Raw genomic sequence first — 27,700 nt, forward strand, 5'->3', positions numbered from 1 at the left:
CTCGCATTTCAGTTAAGTAAATTGTTTTTATGTTGACATTTTCTTTGAATTTTGATCTCTCGTAAAGGACAAAATGAGAATATATTTTATTTCATAGCTCGCTTATACATTAAATTTGGCTCGTTCTTTGTATTTACTATAGACAGTTTCTTTTATATGTAACATTATAGCGAAAAGGGTGCAATATACTCGTGTTTTGTCTTTGATGGACTACCCACCCATCCATGAATTAAAGTGAATTGTGCATATCAGTTACATCTTAGAAATAAATGAGTTAGTAAAGTGATTTTTGTCCTGTTACATTTTTTTCTAATTTGTTTACTTTATACTTTGTTAATAAATATTAGGGAACCATCCGTAAGTTACGTCATACCATAAAAATAGTTTAAATGTGAGTGACGTACCTAATTTATTCATAAATTACACTGTCACTTTCTTTTCGGATTATACACTAGACAAACAGATAACTTATTATGACTAAAACTAATTCTACAACATTTTAAAGCGTAGAATTTAGTTCTTTTTATGAATTAGTAAACATACGCATAACGTATGTTTATGAATATTCATAAAAATGAGTTAAACCGTTAATACATGACAGCGTAGCAAACAAACAATCTTACTTTCGCATTACTATTAGTAATTAGTTAAACTAGTGAAAATAAATCTTCAGAGCGTCAAAGTCAATATATTTGAGATTATAAAAAATACAAAAATCACAGTAAATTCTCAGATCAGTTAATCACAGTTATTCTATTATCGACAGTTAGTGTAATGGGTGATATTTTCTTTATATAATTCTCCACCAGATGTGCATCTTGACCGACGTGCAATTTATTCCGTCCATAGTCTTTCAGCATCTGAAAAAATATGTAATATATTTAGTATATATCTTGAGCGTTTATTTAAACATTTTCACAGTGTTTACTGTGAAAATTAAATTATAAAACTAAGACATTTCGAAACGTATATTAAAATAGCAAAATATTAATATCCTCCTCCATTTTATATTTATTCAAGACATAGAAAATTATTCAAATGTCAATACTAATGTCTGCGGTAATAACTGTACGTATTACTAATATCAATATATAAAATAAACAATTATATTTCAACTCTTGAATTTTTTAATGTCATTCTGAATATCATTACTACAGTCTAAACAATTGAATCTAGGTTAGAATTTTCTATTACTTATACTGCTAACATTGTCCTAAAACGAATACTTTTATGGTAAATAAGGTCGAAATGTGGAGAGATTTACCATAAAATTATTCGTGTTAAAATACCGTTACAATATAAATAATGTATATTAGAATAATCCAATTTAAAATGTAGTTTAATTATTCAACGTCAATATTTTTAAAAGGAATCGGTAATAAACAGTCAAAGCAGTTTAAACGCATTATTGATAGAGATATTGAGTGGATTACATATATAGTAGTAAATATAATTTACTTCGTTCCGATTGCAGTTGCACGTTACATACAAACTGTTACTTAGCAACAATACTTATTTTAAATGTGATGGATTATACTTTTTCTACTTCAATCAATGTGCCTAATACGGTCCCTTAATCCATTACATTTAAGACATTTTACATCTCTACATTTAAATAACATACATAATATAAAACAGTATACAGATGAGTAAACAATAGAACTACTAGCAAAAAACAGATCCAAAATTTCTGTTGGACCTATACCGCCCCCTTAACAGAATAATTTTGTAATATTTGAGTCACAACTACCTTTAACTTCGGACCTGATACACATTTCGTCAAGATATCTGCTATCATTTTTTCGGTCGGTAAGTATTTAATTATAATGTTATTATTAGCCACTGCCTCTCTAACGAAATGATATTTTATATCTATGTGTTTAGTCCTATTGTGATTCATTTTATTTGCAGCTATTTTATGCGCAGATTGATTATCATTATAAATCAAAACTGGCTTACTACTTCTCTTAAGTAAACTGTTAAGTATATTATTTAAATATACAGCCTCCTTTGAGGCTTGACACAGAGCTACGTATTCTGCTTCGGTTGAGGAGAGTGATACGCATTGTTGTTTTCGGCTTTCCCACGATATAATATTTGTGCCTAATTTGAAAATAAAACCTGTAAAAGATTTTCTGTCATAAGACCCACCCCAATCCGCATCTGCATAGCCATAAAAGTTAACATCTTTCGATTTTCTAAAAGAAAGACAATGATTCAATGTCCCCTTTAAATAGCGTAAAACACGTTTAGCACAATTGAAATGTAATTCATTATAACAGGAATTAAATTGAGATAATAAACTAACAACATGTGCTATGTCTGGTCTAGTATTTACAGCTAGATAATTAAGACATCCTATTAAATTTTGATATGGCAAGTCGCATTCCGAATTTGATGCTTTTTCTAATTTAAGACCTAGCTCCATTGGGGTTTTAACTGGTTTACAGTCAGTCATCCCGAAGTCGTTCAAGACATTTGTTATATATTGTTCTTGATCGAGATATAAGACACTATTTTCTCTCCTCAGCCGCATACCTAAAATATGCCTAGCAGGACCTAAATCTTTAATTTTAAATTTATTCAGTAGCCCCTCTTTCAGTTTCTGTTTTTCGTTTTCACAATTTCCAAAAACAAAAATATCGTCCACATAAATTACAACAATTAACTTTTTATCACCATCTAACAGTTTTTGATATAAACATGGCTCTATTTTAGATTGTTCGAAACCTAAATTCAACATTTCCCTATCTAACTCATTAAACCAAGCATTCGAAGCTTGTTTCAGACCATAAAGTGATCTTTGCAACTAACATACTTTTGATTCTTGACCTTTAACAAACGCCCCCTCGGGCTGATGCATGTAAATATTTTCTTTTAATTTCCCATATAGAAATGCAGTAGTAACGTCCCATGGATCAATAAACCAATCGTATTCAGAAGCTAATGAGAATAGTAACCTTAAAGTTGAACTTCTTACTACTGGTGAATAGGTTTCATTATAATCTATGCCACGTACCTGTGTGTAGTAGCCCTTGACAACTAATCTAGCCTTATATTTACTTATTTTACCATCACTATCTCTCTTGATTTTGAATATCCATTTGCATTGAATAGCCTTCTTATCAGGTGGAAGGTCTACTATCTTCCAAGTCTGATTTTCTTCTAGTGATCGCAATTCATCATCAATTGCTTTCTGCCATAAATCACGATCAGATCTCGCTAATGCTTGCTTTATTGTTAATGGATCGCCATCAATTTCTGCAATAGCATTACAATGGTAATAATTTACAGGTCTACGTTCTCGAAGAGGGTATCTCCTCTCGGGTTCCACAGGATCAGCTTCGATTTCAGCTTCTGAACTCTCCAAAATTTCACTGTTATCAGGTTCATTAACAAGTGTGCTTGAATCAGCTTCTAAAGAGTTAATGTCATGATTTATGTTCCGTTCAGGGCATGTTCTTGTCACAGATTCTTTTTGAACCTCCTCCAAATTTATAGGAACCACTGTGCTTTTCATTTCATCAGAAACGATATCGCCAAGAAAAATATTTTCTAAAAATTTGACGTCTCTCGCAATTTTTACATTGCCCGTCTTTGGATCGATTAGTCGGTATCCTTTTGTTGTTGTGTAATAACCAACAAAGATCAAAGCTTCCGCCTTTGTATCAAGTTTTTGTCTCTTTTGTTTGGGTTTTAGAGCGTAAGCCAAACAACCAAAAACCTTCAAATGACTTACATCAATTTTTCTTCCTGTCCATAGTTCCTCTGGTACAGCATTGGTAATAGCTTTTGTAGGACTTCTGTTCTTTAAATATGTTACGGTGTTCACTGCCTCTGCCCAAAATTTCTTACTAAGATTTGCTTCATAAAGCAATGTTCTCACCTTCTCCATGATGGATCTGTTTGCTCGTTCAGCTACACCATTTTGTTCAGGTGTATATGGTACGGTGGTCTGATGTTGTATACCTGAGGACTTCAAAAATTTGTCAAAAACACGATTACAATACTCTGAACCGTTGTCAGATCTTAGCCATTTAATAGATTTGTTTGTTTGTTTCTCTACTTCTGCCTTGTATTCGCGAAATTTAGCAAATGTTTGATTTTTATTTCTCAAAAAATATACATGTGTCTTTCTTGAAAAATCGTCAATAAATAATAACATGTACCTGCATCCGCTTAGAGAATTTGTTTCAATTGGGCCACAGAGATCAGTGTGCACTATTTCCAAGATATCCGTAGCTCTCGTACCTTGATTTTTAAAGGGACTTTTGCATGACTTTCCATTAATACAAGGTACACATGGTTCACTTAAATTTGTCGATTTTAAATTCATACCAGTTACTAATCCATTCAATTTGTACATATTTTTTCTACTTAGGTGAGCCAAACGTTTATGCCAAAGATTTGAAATTAATTTATTTGACAATGTCAAGTTGACTATCGGTTTTTCTTTTATTTCATATATTCCGCCAACTTCTTGACAAACCGCAATAATTTTATTTCCTTTCTTAATACTGCAACCTTCTTGGTTTAAATTAATTTCAAAATTATTTTTTATGAGATTGCTTGCCGAGACTAAGTTCATGGACAAATCGGGAACGTGTAAAACATCTTCTAAATTCAATTTAGATGTTCCATTTGTATATAGTTCGACATTTCCTTTTCCCTGTACTGGTAATTCTTGACCATTCGCTACTTTCACTTTTAAGTCACTTTTTTTACTTTTGTAATTCGATATCTTATTTTTATCGTGCGTCATATGATTAGAACAGCCACTGTCCAGATACCAATTTTTCGAATTAGTTTCTCCCATGTTCAGACAAACTAACCCAGAGACATTCTTAGTATATTGCTTTGTCTCTTTGCATTCTGATGCCTTGTGTCCTGGTTTATGACACTTGAAGCACTTAAAAGTCATCTGCTTACGATCGGTTGGTTTTTTATATGATCCCGCAGATTTTCGTGCTTTATTTACAGATAGAGCTTGTACTTCACTTGAGTTTCCTTCCGACTGTCTATTCGATTCCTGTAGCAGTTTGGTTTTTATTTGCTCAAGAGTAATTGTTTTGCCACAATTGTCCACAGCCATTATGAGCGGGTTATATTCCGCAGTCAAACTACTTAACATGATGGAAATAATCCAATCATCTGATATTTCTGCATCAATATCAGCTAACTGCTGTGATAAGTATATTATTTGCGATATATACTTATTCATAGAGTCGAAATTTTCAAGTTTGCATTGCCAAAGCTGTCGCTGTAACGTGATGCGTCTTCCCCAACCTTTATCCTCAAATGCTCTGCAGAGTCTCAACCATACTTCTCTAGCAGTCTTCGCATTATATACATAAGTAAAACATGAGGAATCTAATAATAAATAAATCGTAGTACGGGCTTTACGGTCGTCATCTTTGAATTTGTCATCAAAGTGTTCCAACTCTATTATCTTCCATAAATCCTTATTTTCAAGATAATTACGTACTTGAAATTTCCAGTTGGGAAAGTCCGAAGCACCCTTGAGTTTCATGATACCGTACATTCCATGACTCGACGTATCGTCATCTGCCATTTTCAGAATTTTGATTTGTTTTCACCACTATATTCTAGAATTCACTAAATTATATTCACTTTAGTGCTAGTCCATAACCTGATAGAGATATTGAGTGGATTACATATATAGTAGTAAATATAATTTACTTCGTTCCGATTGCAGTTGCACGTTACATACAAACTGTTACTTAGCAACAATACTTATTTTAAATGTGATGGATTATACTTTTTCTACTTCAATCAATGTGCCTAATAATTATTACCGCAGTAGCAATCTAAAAGATTTATTGCAAATTACATTTTATATATTATATATATGACATACATAAAAAGACCTTATAAAATTGTATTAATTGATTTAGTTATAAAGAAAACTCTGTATAATAAAACATCTCATACCACAAAACCGTTTCCTCCATTCAAAAGGAAATTCACGGTTGTCACTTGATATTCCTTTTCGGCATCTATAGGTTCAAAATCTTCACCTTGTTTCACAAACGCCGTGAGTACTCGACCTTCTGTGGTATTGAATGTTATTTGCATACCTATACAACAAGAAAATATATATTATTATGGTTATTTAATACATATAAACTAGAGCAAGTAAGTCAAATGTATGAGATATTTTAAATAACTGGTATGGTAAACAAGCCGACGACGGCTCACCTGATAGTAAATGAGAACTATCACTAACATACCATATTTTTTTTATATTTGATTATTATATTATATTAATTATACATATTAATATACAAGATATATTTTTTAAATTTATGAAGTCTAAAAGATCCTCTAGATACAAATGGGTTAACAAAAATTATTAAACAACAAACTCTTGAAGCATCCCTTTCAACTAATGTTCAATGCTAATTTAAATAACCTTTCCTAACGAAATCAAATTACACGGTGCTCTCGAGTGCCTCTCCATCAAACAGTAGCGATGTATATACTTCATAGTAATTGACAATATCGTACGCGCTCTACCCTAATTAGCAACCTATAAGTCTAGGCCTATTTATAGCGGTGTTCATTGAGTAACATTACATTAATATTAGTTACCAGACAAACTTATGCTAAAGTTTGTCTAGTATATAATTTTAGCAAGTTTCATGTAGAAAATCTACTACTATATCTACGTTTGAAGATGTGCACCAAACATCACACATTGTTTAGTGCACTACACACATACACATATACAGCATTAATTTATATATTTTACTTTTCAGCTTATTATTCTGCTTCAGAAAACAGGTTTCAATTCAGTATAAACGTAGCCAATAAATAAAAAATTGTTCATGCTCTTTTGTTCTTCACTAAAACTAGTGTAAAATATACATTAGACTAATACAGAGGCGGTGGAAGGGAGGTGATTACCATTAATGGGGATTAGTGCCTCTATTCCTATTATTAGTCTCCTAGACTCTCTACCTTAGAAACCATAGTGAATAATTTCTGAAGAATTCCCCGCATGGGCTAACTGCCTTAACTTTATACTCTTTCCATTATCTGATGCTCTCCGCTGTCTACGTATCAATACGTCTATGCCATATTCATCCATTAAAAATACAGATATACGACGCAAGTACATATTCCTATCTAAAAAATAAGAACAGCAATGAAGCAAAAAAATAAGCGAAAGAAATACAAGTCAATCCGACAATGTCATCCATTTTATTATCTGTTTGACATTGGATTTCCATTATATTTTATAGTTCAGTAAATATAATAAAAAACTGTTATAATAAATATGTGTTATTGGAATCAATCATGCGCATATTTTTTTATTCTACTGCTTTAGTGGCAATAGCATAAGGCCCTCTGATGGTAAACGGTTACCTTAGCTTATGGACGCATGAAATACCAGGGTATCAAGTGCGCGTTGCCGACCCTTAAGAAACCTTAATCTAGACACGCGGTAGCGTGTCAAGCCGAGTTTCAAGTAAACTGGCCTGCAGCACCGTGTGTATATTTACACGAACCATTTGGAGCCACTTTTGACCCCCTCATAACTCAAAAACTCTTTCACACATACCTGTCAAATTTGGTTCATATATTGAGACTTGCGAGATAAATATGTGTTCCAAATTTCATAAACATATCTCAAACGGTTATTTAGATATTAATGTCCAAAAATCGTCATTTTTATCACTGATCAACTATAGATCAAAATTATTACCCACTTCCAGATGACCTAGGAAGTTCAAATTTGGCATGCAGATAGGTAATTAGGTGAATATAAAGGAAAAAATCTGAAACTGGTAAATTGTTATAATTTTACTACAATTTTTCACTTTAATTGATTCTATTTCAACTTATACTGGACTTATACTAAAATTCTATGAAAACGTCGATAGCCACCAATTGACATTGATCCCTGGCGAAAAATCTCATCTTATACTGGACGGAAAGTAATATTGTATGAAAACGTCGATCATTACCAATTTACGTTGACCCCTTCACATCAGTGTCGATAACTAGCAAACTTCAAATATTGCATTGAGCGGTAAACACTAGTTGCTATAATTTAGATTCTGTCTAAAATATACTCGTACTTATAACTAGGAGTATAGTCGAATTTCGTATTTATTATGTTATTAACTGAGATTTGGTATTAATTATTGTTTCAATATTTAGCGCACATCGATAGTGTAAAATCATTATTTTTATAAATAATTATTAAATAATAGGCATTTCGGTATAGGGCGCCGCGGCGGCGCCGTGTGGGAGCGGTGCGATAAAACTCAATGTTTTGTTTCTCGATATCTAACCTATAAGGTTGCGATTTATGCTACGAAATTCATAGCTTTCTTAAATTATACTTATATATTTGTGGTTATATTATTATTACATTATTTTAGTAAATACGTATGGTATAGACAATAGTTTAAACCAAAAATTAATAACAATTTTAGTATAGTTATAAGTAGGAATGTATAGTTAACTCGAGAATGAGAACTTATTGGTAACAAATTGTTTTCTTGAGAATTCAATAGATAACAGTCAATTTGTTACATAATCGTCTTTACTTTCGATTTATAACGTGTCAATACGAAGTTTCAGATATTAAATAATGTATATGTTGAAAGAGAACAATTCCGTATTTGCTTAACATATGCTATTACTATCCACAAATCACAAGGCCTTAGTTTTGGCAGTCCTCTTCTCAACATAGGCTCCTCTATATTTAATAAAGGGCAGGTTTACGTTGGACTCTCCAGAGTTAAAACCTTAGATGGAGTACGTCTTAACAATTTAGATCCAAGTCACGAGAGCTCTATTGTAGAGTACAACCATCTGTGGACGTTATACCGCCCCGATTTGCCCAAAAATTCCTGATACTGAATTGGCATTGCACTTGAACATTTAAAAGTTACAAGAAAATATAGAAAATAACACAAAAAAAGACAATTATACCCCGTAAATATACGAAAATACAGTAATTTATCAAATATAATTTGGTATTAATTTAGTTATAAATAAGTACCTCGTATAATTTATGTACAAAAAGTAATGATATCCCATCAAAAACATAAATGTGAAATGATAGCCGAGTTTAATATTATGATATATGCCTTGATTGTTGACTTCTACGACAAAAGAGATGAGATCTAAATGGGTGCCAAGTTCAATGGTCTGTCCTGAAATGTATTTATAACAATATAAAATATCATTTCTTCTTATAACTTAGGATAATATACTGTAGCCTAAGGTCTAACTTGGCTAGTTTTCATATACGAAATATACTGTAGCCTTCGCAAGTTCTAAACATGTTACTTGACGGTTCCTATTTTAATATTAATAGTAACTAGTAATCGAAAGTAATAATTGGTATATGAGAACTGGCCAAGTTAGACCTTAGGCTACAGTATATTATCCTAAGTTATAAGAAGAAATGATATTTTATATTGTTATAAATACATTTCAGGACAGACCATTGAACTTGGCACCCATTTAGATCTCATCTCTTTTGTCGTAGAAGTCAACAATCAAGGCATATATCATAATATTAAACTCGGCTATCATTTCACATTTATGTTTTTGATGGGATATATCCTTCTTGAAAAACCCCATGCATATATCTATTCATCTCTCGAGAACACCTAAGCAGGTAGTTCTTTCATTATACAACTTGACCCATTTATTATAAACAGAGGTAGGCCGTAAAAAGTCGTATGCGTGGGTACTTCAGTCTCACCTATTTCAGCCTCCAAGCAGCAAGCAGCCTTGTTCTGTAAGCTTGGTTAAAGGATGCAGATTAGGCAGTGAAATTACGATTTCTATAGTACTGTTCATATATATAGGCGACCGCTTACCATCAGGTGGGCCATCAGTTTTATTAATTCATCAAGCGCCATCTAGACCCAAGTTAAGCTAAGCTAAAAGCTTGTGTTATGGGTACTAGATAACTGATACAAAAACATACATTTTTTTTAGATACATACATATTATACATAAAAAACACCCAGACCGATACAAACAATAATACTTATGAATACAAATGTTTGTGCCGTGCGACGAATCGAACCCGCGACCACCTGAAGTAAGGCGGTGTGCTAAAAATTAGAGAGACCATCGACCGAGAATTGTTTGATAAATATGGGTAACATAAAACACTTACCAGCAACTTGCGGCATCCACGGTCCATTAAAAGGTTTGAATACCCAATAGTTCTTAAGACACCGTTCCAAAGCTTGTACCAGATACTTTCCCAGTAGTCTAAACGTCACAACTTCATTGGTGAACGGTAAAGTATTTATAATTGCGCCCCTAGTAATATCTGAAAGTTATTAAAAGTTAAATTAGTTATGAGTATATATGCATTACATACGAAATATCAAATAGTAATGATCCCAAAAAGGTTCGTAGATACGAGAAGGAAACTGGCACAGTCAGTGCTTAAACTTATTTTACATGTCAATTAATATTAATTCTACTTTATAGGTAAATCATTATTAGTATCACCACCTAATAAGATACTCAGAAAATCATAATGTTGCTACCTATAGTTATTTATGTATCCATAATATAAATACTGAATCCGAAAGTGTGTCTGCATGTCTGTCTATTTGTTAGTTCTTCATTCTTCACGACTAAACGGCCCAATGCCTATCAATAAAAGACACGAAAAGTGATAGTATCGTATATACATATATATACACGGTCGGAAAAAATATTAGTACTAAAATCTTGACGTTCATAAGTGGCTAAATGGTCCTTAATGAATAAATTATTTTTGAATTTTAATTTGATTTATTTATTTCAGGCTACTAATAGTCCATATTATAAATAACTTAGAGTAATATAGGTACATATGAAATAATCATATAAGTATAAATTGTCTCTATGGTAACGGCATTAATGAAAATCTGCAATGGTAGCGTCGATTCATCACTCTCTTATATATATGTAGATTGTAATAGTTAGTAATCACTTATATCTAATATATTCTCTAGGAAATTGTATCTGATACACATCATAAAGTCTTCTTCCAAAGACGATTTATTTTCCAAACTTACTGCCACTTCCTATTGAGCCACGAATCATGTTCCTCAGAAGAAAAACGACATGAGGAAGACTCGACACGTTTAATTGTTTAGTCTGCAATAAATAATAATGCATTGGTTAAAATAGTCACAATATGAAATATCCTGATGGGCGTTTCTTCCAGAAGCACCAACTGTTATTATTATTAATGGACCAACTTCACAAAAAGAAGATTCTGAAGATATTTTTTATGTCTTAACACTAGATAATTTTGCACATTCATATTCCCGTGTTGGTCTCATATCATTATAGTAAAATAACATTAATTATTTATACGTGATAAAAATTCAATTAGACATTAAAGTTTTTTTTAAATATTTAGTTTTTTAATTAGTTGGTTTAAAATTTTATAATATTATATATAATATTAATATTACACATTATTCTTAGCACCAGGAAGATATATACTACAATTTGCAATGTTTCTAGAATCGTAATTATTGGTTTTCTTGTTTACTTGCAACTCGCCTTTATTGCAAAATATAATATATTATCGGCCTGTAAAATTGATCTCTAACCTTAAATTAGAGCTCTAGTAATACATTGAACAAAACTTAGAATATAAATAGGTCTTGCATGATTCTTGTATAAACTTATAGACAGGCAATAATTTTGTAAAATGTTTAGGCTACAGTAGCCCAATAATTTACTTATATATATTATACAATTCATGTATAATGTACAGATATCGGCATATTCTAATTGTATTATATGTATAGCATAATCGTACCGCATCCTTAAAGGCATCAGCGATCAGGTCTCCCAATGCGCATTCTTGTTCACCGCAAGTTTTTGCTAACAAATCATCATCAACGAATCCTACCACTTCGTGGACTATTGAGTCAAGTTTTTCTTTATATGGTTTCATAAGTTCTTTAATGGTAGGATCTGAAAAACAAAACACATCACATAGAGGCTGTATGTAATAAAATAAAATATGAACTAAATAAATTAGATTATCTTATATATAAAATTCTCGTGTCACAGTTTTCGTTCCCAAACGACACGTACTCCTCCGAAATGGCTTGACCGATTCTCATGAAATTTTGTGAGCGTATTGAGTAGGTCTGAGAATCCGGCCGATTCTCTTTTTTTCATGCCCCTAAATGTTAGGGATAGTCCACCCCTAATTTTCTTTTTTTAGCTAGAAATTACTTGATAGTTAATTATATGGCAAAACAACGTTTGCCGGGTCAGCTAGTTAATGTATATATATATATATATATATATATATATATATATAAAGCATATTTTTATATATAATTTCTTTACCCACAGTTTCACTTTTATGTACAACTTTTAGACATTTTTCTATAGACAAACCTTGTCCTGACAATTACAAACGTCAAATAATGTAACCTAGTTTTATTCTTTCATTAAATTATACTTGAAAATAGAGTTTTATTTAAATATAGATTACAAGATGACTAACAAGCGCAACCTCGTCTGTGTTACATTTTCCTTGTTTTTGTAACATTTTTCACACCTTGCACCACTAGTACTACTAGTCTTAGCCTTCCGCAAGAAATGGGCTATCCGACACTAAAATGATATTCAAAATCGGATAAGTTGCACCGGAGATTACTCCGAAGATCCAAACTCATAAACATTACCTCATTATAATATTAGTATAGATACACTGTACTATTTAAACTTACCTTCCGGGATCGATCGGTTCAGGAATACCGGAGTTCCGTCATACGTCTGCAAATCACCGGACACATCGAAGTATGTCGTGATATTCCCCACATATTTGGTGAATGCTGACGCTGTGGCTATCAAAACCTAAAACATTTTTTAAATACATTATCAAAGGATGACGATCTCTGTGTCTGTGATGTAGTTATTTTGTATATACACATTTCAATCGTCACGGGTTTAATGACCATGTATAATATATCTGTAAAGTATGGATCGGGGTGGTTTTTTTTATACCACGTTGGTGGCAGAACAAGCATACAGCCCATCTGATTAAACGGTTACCGTAGTTATCTTTGTTATATCAGTATTTATAAAAAAAGTGTATTTATTATGTAGGGCTATTAATTAAAAAAATATCTAAATTAAATGAAAACAGTTATTATACTTATTCTGGATATATATATATATAATATAAAGAGTCTCGTGTGATTCATACTAATATTATTTATAAAAAAGCAAAAGTGTGTCCGTCTGTCTGTTTATTAGTTATTACCGACTAAAGGTCTGAATAAATCTTAATGAAATTTGATACAAAGATAGACTAGGACGGATATAGGGTATTTTTAATTTCAAATAAGTATCTGGAAGGCATTAATATAAGGGATGAAAATTTATGTTAGTTTTTGTAATTATTGAGTGTATGTATGAATATAAATTAAACACATTTTTTAATCTAATTAATAATGTTAATATTAACTAATAAATTACTGTTAGGAAATAATAATAACACTTGTACGCTCAAATACTGACCAAACATCACGTTTTGTTTTAAATATTTCATTATATCATATACACATACTTTAACCATATACACAGATAAATTATAATTATTGAAATAGTTTCATATTTATTACGCTACTTTATATAATTATCAATTATATAAAGTAGAACGTGTTTGAAATAACCAGTTGATTGAAAAATCTAAATTAATGTACTGAGTATCGATTGGTTCAATTACATATTTCGATGGTTTTTAAAAACAACATTCTCTGGAGTTATTAAATATATTATGTTTATATTTATTAGATATTTACATTTTTTCAAAGAATATATGAGAAACTAATAATTGTGAATAAATAGACTATTATTACTAATGCCCTCGGTGGTCTAAACATTTAACACACCGCCTTCCTTTTAGTGGTTACAGGATCGATTCTTCCCACGATACAAGCGTATGTATTCATAAGATTGTTTGTATAGATCTCGGTATTTTCTGTATATATTAGGTACGTATTAAAAACTTTATTTACATAAGTAGTAATGTGTATGTATATGTAAGACTAGATGACAATAGCAATATATAATGTATATATATCTATCAATTGTATAGTCCTCATTAAATAAACTTTTCTTCGCTTGCGTTTAGATGCCGCTTTGTGAATTGAATTGTAACCGTGAGCAAACAGCAAGCAGCAGACAAGAAAATCTCAAGACACTAATCTTAATTTGTAATATCGGTTAACCGTCTCAATACAATCTAAATCTATAGTGAATATTTTACAACAACGCGTACTCATAAAATAAATTGCTAATAATTTACGAATATTCGTATTATATGTGTCCATATAAAACATATAAATATCAAATTTATAGTCCATTTAAATTTTAACTTTGTAAATACAAAGAAGTTTTACTGAATCTATCGATTATTTTATTGCAATGAGGAGTGGCTCTATTGCTACAATGTTTCATGCCAGGTTTTTTATGAATTATAATGAAATGACGTCATCACTGTGTTGGAATGAAGAAAATATTTTAAGAAAGGTGATACACATAAATACGAATGGTTAGGCAGAAAAGAGATCGATAAGGTACAATTACTTAATACCTGGAAGTATAAATTACAAATATAGGTAATTATAATAGAAATATGGAAATATTACATACATATACCATTTGGTAAGTACCGAATTCATAAATATTACACAAAACATATCTCTTTATGTATCTAATATCTATAACTATATTAATATGAACAACAAATAACAAATAATTTATATATTTATATACCTACAATATGGCTGCATTATGTACCTACAATATATATACATTATACTATCCTTTGTTGAACATGAAATAGATTTATTATCGTCTAATTACGTATCACTTTAATTACACGTTGCCTTTCTCCGTAATTTAAAGGAATTTTAATTAAGAATAATTACATTTAAAATACTAATATTATGTTGAAATTTATTAAAATTTACAAGTAAACTGTTTGGATAATATTGTATTTTAATAGATTTATAAAACCAACAAGAGCAACAACTTAAATATAAATTGAAAGAATTTAAAATCTTGCACCTCTATATTAGAACAGATTTCTATTCATACCTTATGTCCCGGACTTGACTTGGGTATTATGATAATAGGATAAGGGCCTGAAGTTTCTTCCTTGCTTGGGGGTTCACCATTCCAAAGCAAACTATGCGAGTGTCCTCCTATTATTATGTCTATATTTTCGCCAACTTCGCTTGCTATTTTCCTAAAATAATTACACATTTTTTTAGTATCTCAAGCATAATATTGATTGTTCATTTTGTATACAGTAGAGCGTTGAAGTGATAAAACCTCACAATGAATTCTATCTAGATCTATGACAACGCATTTTTTTTTTTGCTCAGGAATCCAATTTTGATAGTTCACTTTTATTTATCGCATAATAAAATCAACTGTTATATATTTACATTTTAAGACGCAATATATACATATTAATTAAAAGATAACAATTAATAGAATACATTTATGACGTGACTTTAGTAAATAGATATGTAAAAGTTTTGATAAATATTCTTGTAATTATTATTTGGGATTCGATTTAAATAAAAGAAAGAAAAATAATAATTGAATTTAATTATCAGGAATAAATCTCTAGTAGAAATCAAATATACTAATTAAATTAAAAGTTTATAGACATCTGTATCTTATAAGTCGATGACTTCTCGGTAAAGAATTCTATTTTAGATTTTTATTAATTCTACAAATAAAATTAGTAGGCATTGGTATTTTGTTTTTTAACGAAGCAATTAATTATAAAGTGCCTACAGGATTAATTAGTTTTACTTTTTCTTTACGTTGACTTTATCTAAAGCTTAGAACATATAATGATATTATGTTTTAATAAGATTTAGTAAATTTAGAATATTAATTAATAGGCACAAATGTAGTTTATTGAATGTTATGTTTACATAAATCTGCGAAATTTCTTGCTGTAACCCAATCTATCAAAGTTATATATAGTAAGGTCTCATCCCTTATTATAGACAATTTAAATGCAAAGACAGTAAGAAAGTATCCACATTTTATAATAAAGTTGTCATCCCATAAACTATAAGCACAGAACCCATTAGATGTTGGTTAAAGAAGATAAAATTGGAGAGAATTTTAAACTGAGTGCATATAATGAAAATATATGATAAGATCAAGATAGAGGACACATATTTTTAAAATCACGGTTGAAATCTTAGACAAATTAAAAAGGTTTTATCATTCTTATAACTTTGTAATATATTGTGCTATAATCTAATTATATCTTGTATAATATAATTTTTTAGTTTAAGAATAGTTATTACTTATTTATTGTGCTATAATAATATTAGATACTCTAAGTCAAAGAATAAAAATATAATATAATTAATAAAAATGTTATAGCCTTATGGCAGTACATATATATTTAACTACAATAAAGTAATAAGTAATAAAGTACACACATATACCATCTATGGCTCAATATAGACTTGTATTTCATTGAAATCGGGCTATTTAAAGAAGTCATAGAAAAAAATAAAAATATCAATTCAATTAAAGATTTATTATATTTGCTAGTATTATAGTGACCTACCTCCATTTTATTTCTATTTTTAACTAGCTGTGCCCGCGTTTTTACCCGCGTGAAATTTATAGCCTATATGTTATTCTGATGATTTTGCGTTAAAGAGTAACAAACTTCCATCAATACTCACAAACTATCGCTTAAATTATTAGGATTCATTGTGAATTAATATATACTAACTGTTATCCACGACTTTCTTGTTTTTATTCAAACAAAAGATGTTTGTACTCCGTTTTTATTACACAATCTATCTTTACTTCAAGTTTCATTTCATCCATCCCGTTAGGTAATTGGCAAGCAGGATACTCTTACAGTTTTATAATATTAGCTTGGAAGTATAGATTGTCTAACATATCAACATCATTATGGTTACTAAATATTGTAAACCATCATATTAGAATAGAATAAAAATCTTTTTCATCCTTTCATCTTTTTTCAAATAAAATATAATTTTAAGCACTAATTGAATAGTTGTAATAATTTTATTCTATCGCTCATCCGAAATGTAGTTTCTATAGAAGACTTATTTGATTGTAACAATGGAAACTAATCAGGTCTATAATGTATGCAGTAATAAGCAAACTCATTACTTGTACATTATTAAGTAAAGAACTATAAAAGTAAACATCTATTAAAAGTAATTGTTTCTACTTACTTATCAACCTCTAGGCCACAATGCGATAGAACAATAATAATATCAATTCCTTTCTCTGTCAACGCTTGTGATTCTTTTTTAACAGTTTCTATTGGGTCCAAAAATATCACTTTCTGGGAATTCGATGACGTCTAAAAGTAAATTTGGAAATATTTAAAAAGTAACATAAACGTGAGATTGATTGATGTGAGTATATTCGTGATACATATTCAAAACATTCACAATGCCCCCAATATCTATGTAATTTCACACAAATGTAAATAAGTCTGATGGTTTACCATATTCGATTTTTACATACCTACTTAATTTTGATAATGACAGCCCACATGAATCTCAGTTTATGCTATAGTGAAGAAAATGCCTCTAGATTTTTTAGAACCGCAGTGTGCACATTTATGTGTGCATTTGAGTTTTTAATTAATGAATATAAATTACTAAGAATGCTTAAATGTTTAAGAAAGTTTAACATTATTTTCTGCATTATATAATGCATACAACATATGTATGTTTGTCATAATTTGTTTAAAAAAATCGTATACAGCTAAATTTTAACTTCATTATCTAGTTTGAATTTATTAGGTACAGAAGTATTGTCTTTACTCATACTCCTTACTCATCTTTAATTAATTTTCATAAATTTATATCTTCTATCTATTATTATTATTACTCGTGTTTTGTTTTTCTTACTTTACATAAACATAGAAAAAATATGAATAAACTTACCGCAGTTTCTGTTGTTATTAATCCAATAATTCCTATTTTCCTTCCCTTCCGTTCTAACACCACATGTGACTGATACAAGTCATTAAGTAATGGTTCATTAGTAGTGTCGATATTAGCAGCCAGTACCGGGGCTTGGAGTGCCTCAAGGTAAGGTGCTAGACCCGCTATTCCGTCGTCAAACTCATGGTTACCTATTGCCTAAATAGAAAATAAAATTAAGTAATTGGAAAAATATTATTAGTTACGTCACCAATAATGAACAGAATAATTTTATTTTCTTTATATCCGGACAGATATGATGATTCATTTTCTTTTTAAATGAAGTCAATCGTCATCTAGTAAAACGTTACATACCTAAGTAAATCTGTATGTCTACCAATTTACATTCTTTTCCGTGATTTGTCTTAAATAGTGATAATAAAATCTTTTCTGGAGGTGTTAAATTCACCTCATCAAGAGTGTGTACGAATATAAGACTGTATTACCGCATATTATTAATAGACTATTGGACACTAACCAATTAAAGATAAACATGTTAAATTAAATTACAACTTACGTGTGCATCATTTGGCAGCAAATTTATAAACTTTTGAGTCACGTTCCATTTGAATAGTGTATACCAGTATGTCCCTTGAAATGTATCCCCTGCATTCAACAGTAAAGCTCCAGGTTTCTCTTTCAGTAACGTCTGTATTTCTTGGTACAATCGGGGGAAACCACCGACGCAGTTTGTATCATTTGATTTACATACTGGATACGGTATTGAAGTCTCTTCGAACCTAAAAACAATAATAGGTATTATTTTATTTTTACCAAGGTAGACTTTGTACAAAGTCTTACCGTATCCGTCTTATCTATTTCAGTCGCAAAATAACTAATGTAGCGAAACTATGCCGAATGGCAAAGGCGTGGGAATACAGAGCTCACATTATGATTTTGTTCAGATATATGTATATATAAGACGATTACCACTTATGATGGTAAGTGTTAATCGTCTTATATATAGTCTATCAGATTATTTGCCATTCTACTTAATAAAATAAACGTGATATTATGTCAGTGAAGCGTGACCTGTAGCGCAAAAACTTTATGTACGCGGCTTAAATTTGTTACGTACGGAGCAAAAAAATGTCATTATTATAATAATAAAAGGTGTATAAACAATCTAAAAGATCATTATATCTGTATTACTAGTTTATACAAATTGTTGCATAACTCTCCTTAATCTTATGAATTAAATATTCATCATCGCTGTACAGACATTATTCATTCTATTAAGCCAGTTTTGAGAGTCGGTAGTAGAATAAAATCCTGACAAAAATATGAGCATATCAAACATTATGTTCACCACAATAATGGCGGTTACTAATCCTTATCAGTATTTTGTAATTTCGATAATTGTTTTACAATTTTACATATGTAATCCAGGAATCATTGAAAGCATAGGCCTAAATCTACAAATTACAATGATTGTTATGTCTCACAAAATATTTTGTTCTATTAGAAATGACAAACAAGCTAATGGTGACACCAGGTTACCGTCAACTATAGAATACCATATCAACAACATAAACATATTAATGTTTTCTCAATAGTCATGTCCCATGTTTCGTGGGTTAAAATTTAAAAATTAAAGAACTAGTCCCGCTGCTTACCACTTTTTCTAAAGCGAAGTAGTTGGAACGGAACTACTATTACCGAACTGGATATATAATAAACTATTAATTAACATATCCTATATGTATAAACTATTACATATAAACGATTTTGGCTCTAATATTGTGTATGTATCACAAAAAAAATGCATAATTGCTTTTATTGTGAGTAAAGTTATTATACTCTTAATGACAAGTGCAAAAATGTATACGATGTATAGAAAGATTACGAATTAATAACAATGAATTAAATAAGTTTATACCATGAGTACTCGTCTATTAGGTATTATTACTAGTAAAATAAGTTTTTGTAATAAACCAGTTATTTCAATTACGTTAAGAATGTTGGTGTATTAACATAACTTGTTCCTTAATTGTATTTAAGTGGTCATTCGGGTACGTACCTATAATTAATTTCCTAATTAATCATTAATTAAGAATACCTAATACACAGAAAATTATATATATTACTTTTAAAAGAGGTAAATAGTAGTTGCCTAGTTTTAAATGTTTGAGACGAAACTCAATTATTTACAAATAATAATAAAGGCATTTATTTCGTTGCACTAATAACAATTAAAATTTATTGACAAAGTTCATCGTGAAAAGTATATACTAATCCTAAATCCAGTCCATGGAACAACTTCCCTCAGGAATTAAAACAAACTGCGACGTCATATGATTCATATTACATGAAAAGTTCAACATTTATGTTTCGATTTTCAAATAGTTTCTTCGTGAGAATGGGTCAATGGCATAAGTATTCTACCTAATTTTTAACTCCATATGCAATGTATAACTAACACTGTTTAACATTATTTTAAACATGCTTATATTATTTTCGAAAATGTCCATTCACCGAACTATAGGGATGTCTCAAATGGTGAAAGATCTGCACCTTTCCAATTAAAAAAATATGATTACTGATATGACTGTATATCGCTATTGATATCTGTAACCCGGCTATTTACTGATTGCATTACATCTGCTTACTATACTGCATAATCACATAAGATGGAAACCGGGAGTTCGTATATTTCCAGCAAAGTATTAATGAAATTTCAGATAGCGATGTCTTAACAATATTTGGGGTCTTTATACAATATAATTATTAAGTAATCCGAGTACGCTCTAAAATATATATCTAATAATTAAAGAAAGTTTTTAAACATGTTTGTAAAACAGTAGCACAAGAGGAATGTAAGGGATTTAATACACAATAGTGGAATTATTGCATTCAACCTCTGTGCAGCAGACCTTTGAAAGGAATCAATGTATGGTTGAGGTTGTACATTCAAAGATTCAAATAAATATTATTTTGTTCTCGTATCTAGATTTAAAAACGTATTCAGTCTTGATACTTGCCAAAAATGCTTTCAACCTGAATTTAAATTCAGATAGCGACTGTAATAGAAAACGGAACAGGATATAGGTATATCTGTACCCAAAAAAATTCGGATCGCTGCTTTCAGTTTAATATACATATCTATATATAAATATCGAGTCCACTTCAAATACAAACAAAAGAACTAGATTCAGTGTCTTCGCTAATGAGGAAATTCTTTCGAGGATGTCTTCACTAAATTTATGTATTCTAATGTATCAGGTAAGTAGATAACTTAATATTAAATACGAGTACATAAAAACATAGCTTTGTAAAAAACTTATGAACATTTACTATAAAAATAACATCATATGTTTTTTGCGTAATTTAATTTCATTGTAATATTCAGTTACACAAGAATTTCAATACTGTTACCCATATCAAGTAATTGAATAATCAATATTACATTAAATGAAAGTCGTTAACAAGTTTCCTCATTATACATATTATGGAATTGTGTTCATAAAAATAAAAAAATAAAGTTTTTGCTTGACGGAGTAACAAACACCCATACAAACTTTCGCGTTTAGAATATTATTAAGAGTCACATTCGTAATATTATTACTAATGGACAACACGCGGTCTATGCGCCTTAAGTAGCCCTAGAACTTTAAATATGTAGCCTCGTATGAAATAATAAAAAATCTGATATATTCTCATATATTATTAGCCTGTAATAATTATTTATGATTATTATTTACATAACTTAATTGTACAACTAAGAACCTAAAATTAAAAACCTTAAAATTATATTATTAAAAGGAGTCGCTTTGGGCAAGGTTCCGAAGATACTGACAGTGTTCCCCCTTTGAATTGCTAAAGTAATTCTTTGTCCGAGGTATCTGCCAGCTCTTCGGTCTTCTGTGATGTCGAATAACCTTTTTGTCATTTCCTTGAAATGTCTTATGCGCTAGGACCCCACGGACCAAGGGTTTCGACACCGAATGGGACAAATTCATATTCGGAGTATAGGCCCTGTATTTGCATGCTTTAGCTTTTTAATTTCGTACATCACCGTATTTTGACCGATATCCGAATGTACTGCCTTGTACAAAATTGTACCTACCAGGATGAAACTGTCCTTATAACGAAGGTTAAACTTCTCGGAGCTACTTGTACGAGGAATCTTATACAGTAAGTATCCTGTTAGCTGTTTTGTTATTTCGTAATTGCAATATGCTTTGTTTCATTAACTTTGAAGGAAATAGACTCACAAATTTACCGATTTAGCATTCTCCCAACACATTAATTAAATCTAATAGATATTATTTACCATAACTTATATTATTGACTATAATGGAATTAATTGAAATATTTAACATAGCCTATAAATTTTTGGAGTCGAGTAAGTACATATATGTATATTGTATATATGTAAATCGTAGTAGAAACTGTCTATTAATGAACTACACCACGAAGGTTATTTCAATCAAACCAAATTTCTCCACCAATTCATTATAAGAAATAAACATACGAATATTATTAATAAACAATAGTATTGTACTATTCTTTTAACGAGTATCATTTTAGTTTCAAAACGTTTATGGAATGTGTACCTACACTAAAAACAAATTTCTGTAATTTTCTTTGAGTAGAATATTTTAGGTACACATTTTATATATTTCGTTTTAATTTATAAACTAAACTAATGAAATTAATAAAACAGGAAATTATTGTAATCTATTTCAGTTGTGGTCTACCTATATATCGTGGCCTATTTGTAATGGATGATGATGGAATAACGCACCCGGCTGCGCTAACGGTATACCTGCGACCAGTGCAAAATGATAAGATGAGGATGTATGTGAATTAGCCCGTAATGATGAATTCACCAGAAATTAATCACGATGTTTTTCAGTATGCAAGAGAGTCAACCCAATATTGAACTTTATTAGCAATGTATAGACCAATAGTCCCCATTACTTTCAAGGCCTTTCTCTCCAACGTCCATTGTTACAATAAAAAATAAATCAAGAAAGTGTATCCTTTTAAGTATAGTATAAAATAAAGTCACTGTCGCTACCTATGTATGCTTAAATCTTTAGACACTACGCAACGGATTTTGAAGCGGTTTTTTTAGTAGATAGAGTGATTCAAAAGGAAGGTTTATATTATGTATAATACATGTACACGCGTGCGAAGCCGGGGTGAGTAGCTAGTTTTAACTATATATAGAATATTTGTTAATTTCAACTTTATATACTTAGTTAATTCTTAGTGTTGTTGGATAATCTAAATATATTATATATTTTTTTGTTAAAATTCGATTTTAACACAAAGATATTTTTATTTTGGAATATTTCAAATTATAATAATTTCTATACCACGGACTTTTGACTGACTGTTTTTAAAGATGTCTCATATATAAGTATTTCCATGATACAATTTGTCCTCACGTCAAATTTCATTAGGATCCGTAAAGCCGATTGTTCACTAAAAGATAGCAAAGAAACAGACACACTTTCTAATTAATTATATTAGTACGCATAGATTATGTAGGAACAATTTACCCTATCATGTTGACCTAAACGCGGTCTTCCCTCTAAATCCTAATGGTTAATTACTAATGAATTCACCATGACGTACTAACTGACCAGACTTCATCTTCATCATTTATTTTTCACTAGTGCACCACTTCATAGTCATTCATAAAAAAACAAAGACTGTAAAATATGTCGTTTAAATGTGAATAAACAAGAAATATTTACTATATTTTTTTTAAATTTTATAATTTAATAATAAAATAATGATGCTATGTACAAATTAACATAACAAATATAACAAGTATACTTCACCTTCGACTTTAATAAATTAATTAAAGTTATCTTACCTATCATGGAAATCATTGTAATGTATTATATCCAATCGATATAAATCTGGTAATACTGCACCACTTACGGTATAAAATTGCACATAAATACACAATAAAATACACACATACACATTCATATTGCCAGATTAATATATGTATATTTTACAATATTTACAATGTCTGTAAAACCGAACCATTAATGTAAATTATTAGATTAAAAAGCGTGGTGGTCAGTCCATGTTGAAATTTAAAGTAACACTAAATTATATTCGAGTTCGACATCCAATATCTGTAAGGTCTAAAGAGTAATATCTACAAAACAAAACGTAGTACGCACAAAACAATGAGCTGTAACATTTATTTCTTGTGTCTTACGCAATAAGGTTGAATATAATTCTTTTGCCCGTATTTCAATTGCATATTATATTTTGCAATTGTTGCGTTTACGCATTACTATATAGTTAAATTACTGTACTACCGTAATGACTAAATTAGTGGTAGATAATAATCAAATCAATAAAATAATCTTAATTATAAATATTAAACCAGGTTTATTGAACTGTACTAATATCATAAAACTGAACAGCTTGTCTCTGTAAATTGAAAAAAATGTTTTAATGATACATAGCCTATTTATCGAGGAAGGCAACTCGTATCCCTCAAATTACAAAATCACGCTACGACCAATAGTCAGCTAGTAATTAATATAGCCACAGATAATATAATATTATATAGCTGTAGTCTTCAAGGTAAAAATGCATTTTTATAGAAGGCGAGTGCTCATTATTTCAATGCAACTGCATTGCACTCACACATTGACACTTCACAGTATGGCATTCTACAGTGTTTTTTCTCACTCTACAGCATCCAACGATAATCTTTAATATTGATAAGTGTTTGGAATTCAAACCCTTGCTGTATAATAAGCTAGAAACTTAAAGTATCGAATGACATATGAAATATAAAAGCAATGAAAAAAAAAACATATATATATATATATATATATACATATTATTAAAGTATATTACAATAATACAAGGTTTAGGGAAACTTGTACAGCATTACCTGCATATTTCGAATTTTTTATACAATACACTTCTTCTGAAGTGTATTGTATCCTCCCTTTTGTTAAGAGTTAAGATAAAAGGCAAACGTGTATGAAAGACTGCAACTATTATTAGGAAATGTATTAGTAAGCAGAATTATTTTTGACACCAACGTTAACATTAGGCACGTTTCTTTAATTGAGTTTCAACCTTGGACCAAATGAAAGGCTTATATTGTTATTCGAAGAACGACCTAAATAGCGTAAACATTAAAAACATTTTCTTTATTATAGTAACAAAGAACATTACTAATAGAAAATGTTTTATACCTACTAGCTATATTTGTTTATGCTATAGTAGATTTCTATGCTCTTGAATAATGTCAAGTGACATTTTATACAAGTTAGGATTGACATTAGCTGCTGAGTTCCAGCATCGCACAACGCGTTAGATATTAAAGTAAAGCGGTAGTCCCAGCATGCGGTTTTTCTGGAACTTTTTGTTACGCAAAACCACATTTTACACCTTCCAGTAGTGGTATTTCCGAAACAAAACGATATTGAAACTTTCAAGAACAACTTCTCCTTACCGACGACTTACCTCCAAATTCTCTGGTATTGTTCATGGCCAGAGGCAAAAACTTACCTTCAGATATACATCAGGCTTGACCCAACCGAATAAAAACGTTTTATATTCTTTTATATGTATTGATTCTTTCAGACCTGTCAACTTTCAGCTAAACCTGATTTATAATGTGTATATTTTTAATATCCAAAATACATATAGGTACATACTTTACCTGGATAAAAATACTTACACTACATAGATATAATATTAGACGTACAGTGAAAACGAAGTTATGACATCGAGTAATATTTACACAATTTTTTATTCTGTCTTAGGAAATAGTAACAGAATGTAATATTGATTAAATACTAACGTCCCTCAGTCTCTGTGTACGATACGAAATTTTTTTAATAATATGTGGAAGGTAGGTGGGTACCTACTTACTACATATTATTAAAAAAATATTGTACTTTCAAACGAACGATTGACTACATGATGCAATACGATGATACGAATATTATTATCTTTATAAAAGGCTCTAAAATTAAGTACTAAAAGTACTTTTTTAATTGTATTTATTATTACTAAAAATCTACATATTACATTTAAAGTTAAAATAACACTAAATATATATAAGTAAGTATGTACTTATTTTCCTATATACTAAACAGTGCTTTTTAATTCCACTCGCTCAATTTCTCTTATACTCATATGATACACCGCTAAAAGCTTTATTACACGTAACTCCATTACCTAGCTCTTTGTTGAGGCTGGAAAGAAAAGTGGTTTATGGTGTGCCGTTCCTATTTTAAGTACGTTTTGAAAGACAATTCTGAGTAAAATTACTTTTTTCATTCTATTCGTGAGTACCTGACTTTAAAGGATTTTTCGTATATAATTTCTCACACATACATTACGTACGAAAAATCCGTTAATGTCATTCCGTTTAAAAAAAATCAAAATTGAATTAAAGTACTGTTAACTGAGTAACAAAGTTTTTATTTTAAGATGATAACCTAATTTATTTATTTTACTTAACATGGCTTTTATGAGGACTGTACCCTTAAGCAATTATATACTACTATACTACCTACTCAAACTAACATAATATATAACACTGTTTAGATATTATCTGTGTAATACTCACAGAAATACCTATTTACTGATATTTTTTTATATTTACGCTTTGTAAAATTATTCACTTGTTTGCTAAGCCTAGTTTTATAAAGTAATTGGAAAGAACACATTACCTTACATTCATCTTTTCTGAAAGGATGCTAAACATCACAGATAAAACAACGGTCTTGCATTCCTCAGGGACATTTGCATACCTACATCACAGAAATGGTGAAGGTGTCAGATATTGCGCCCTGAATCTTCGTTCTCATCAGGTTTTACCACTTCGCCCCATTTACCTGATGACTCTTTTGTTTTTGCATGAATAAGCACGTATTTTGGGCTTCTGCTTTAAGAAATTGCTCGCCTCAACTCCTATATTTTCAATACTTTTTGTGGTTGTACTGTAGTATAAGAATTATAGAGATATATAGGGTTCTACCAAATTATTTATAGTCACTGCTACAGTGCAAAATGTTATATATATAAATTTTGTGTTCCTAACGATATTAATTTTACTTGAAAAATTATATACTATTCCTTTTTATGTAAGAATGGCCTAAACAAGAGGTATTGCGGCTGCAGTCACAGAGTAATTTATTATATATAGGAAAGCTGCAGTGCTTGCTTTATTTAATACCTAAATAATGACCTTATTACTGGTACTAAAAAAAATTGTTTTTAAATAACCATATTCTCTAAAAACATATTATTGATTCGTATCGGCGCCGGCGACCAGTGGAAGTACACCGTGGCCATAAATATAGAATAGACTAGAAAATTATTTATTTCAATAAACATAAATTTAAGCACTTTTGAATACTTATTTTTTAATCTACCACTCACTCTAAAATCTGTCTCATCACAAGAAGCATGAGCAAGAAACTAGTTGACCTCTTTTGCAACTTTACGTTTTTAACTTAAAATGTCTGTATACAAAGAATCAAATACGAGTAGTATAGTTACCTACTAGACAATGGAGAGTGAAGATTGTGTGGGTTAGAATTTTATATATCTCTGACTGCATTTAATAGACACTTATAATTAACCGGACCGCAGCAAAGTAATTGAATGATCTGTGTGTAATAGCTTATATACCCTCCTTTTCTACA

The 27,700-nt window shown here is 30.2% G+C and overlaps 1 protein-coding gene across 1 annotated transcript; it reads right to left on the reverse strand.

Annotated features, from left to right (window-relative positions):
- Nucleotides 1-726: 726 nt before the first annotated feature.
- LOC131853892 (apyrase-like) lies at nt 727-24,100 on the reverse strand. The gene is made up of 11 exons (XM_059204969.1): nt 23,878-24,100; nt 18,565-18,787; nt 18,009-18,206; nt 17,286-17,416; nt 15,133-15,283; nt 12,756-12,882; nt 11,828-11,985; nt 11,070-11,151; nt 10,172-10,330; nt 5,953-6,098; nt 727-860 (listed from the first exon to the last, which is right to left on the reverse strand). Exons 1-11 carry the CDS (start codon nt 23,994-23,996, stop codon nt 735-737), a joined length of 1,620 nt encoding a protein of 539 aa, XP_059060952.1. The 5' UTR covers nt 23,997-24,100; the 3' UTR covers nt 727-734.
- Between the last annotated feature and the right edge of the window lie 3,600 nt (nt 24,101-27,700).

This window comes from Achroia grisella, unplaced genomic scaffold (genome assembly GCF_030625045.1).
Source record: "Achroia grisella isolate CSIRO2021 unplaced genomic scaffold, CSIRO_AGI_Agris_v1 utg9096, whole genome shotgun sequence".
Lineage (NCBI taxonomy): Eukaryota > Metazoa > Arthropoda > Insecta > Lepidoptera > Pyralidae > Achroia > Achroia grisella.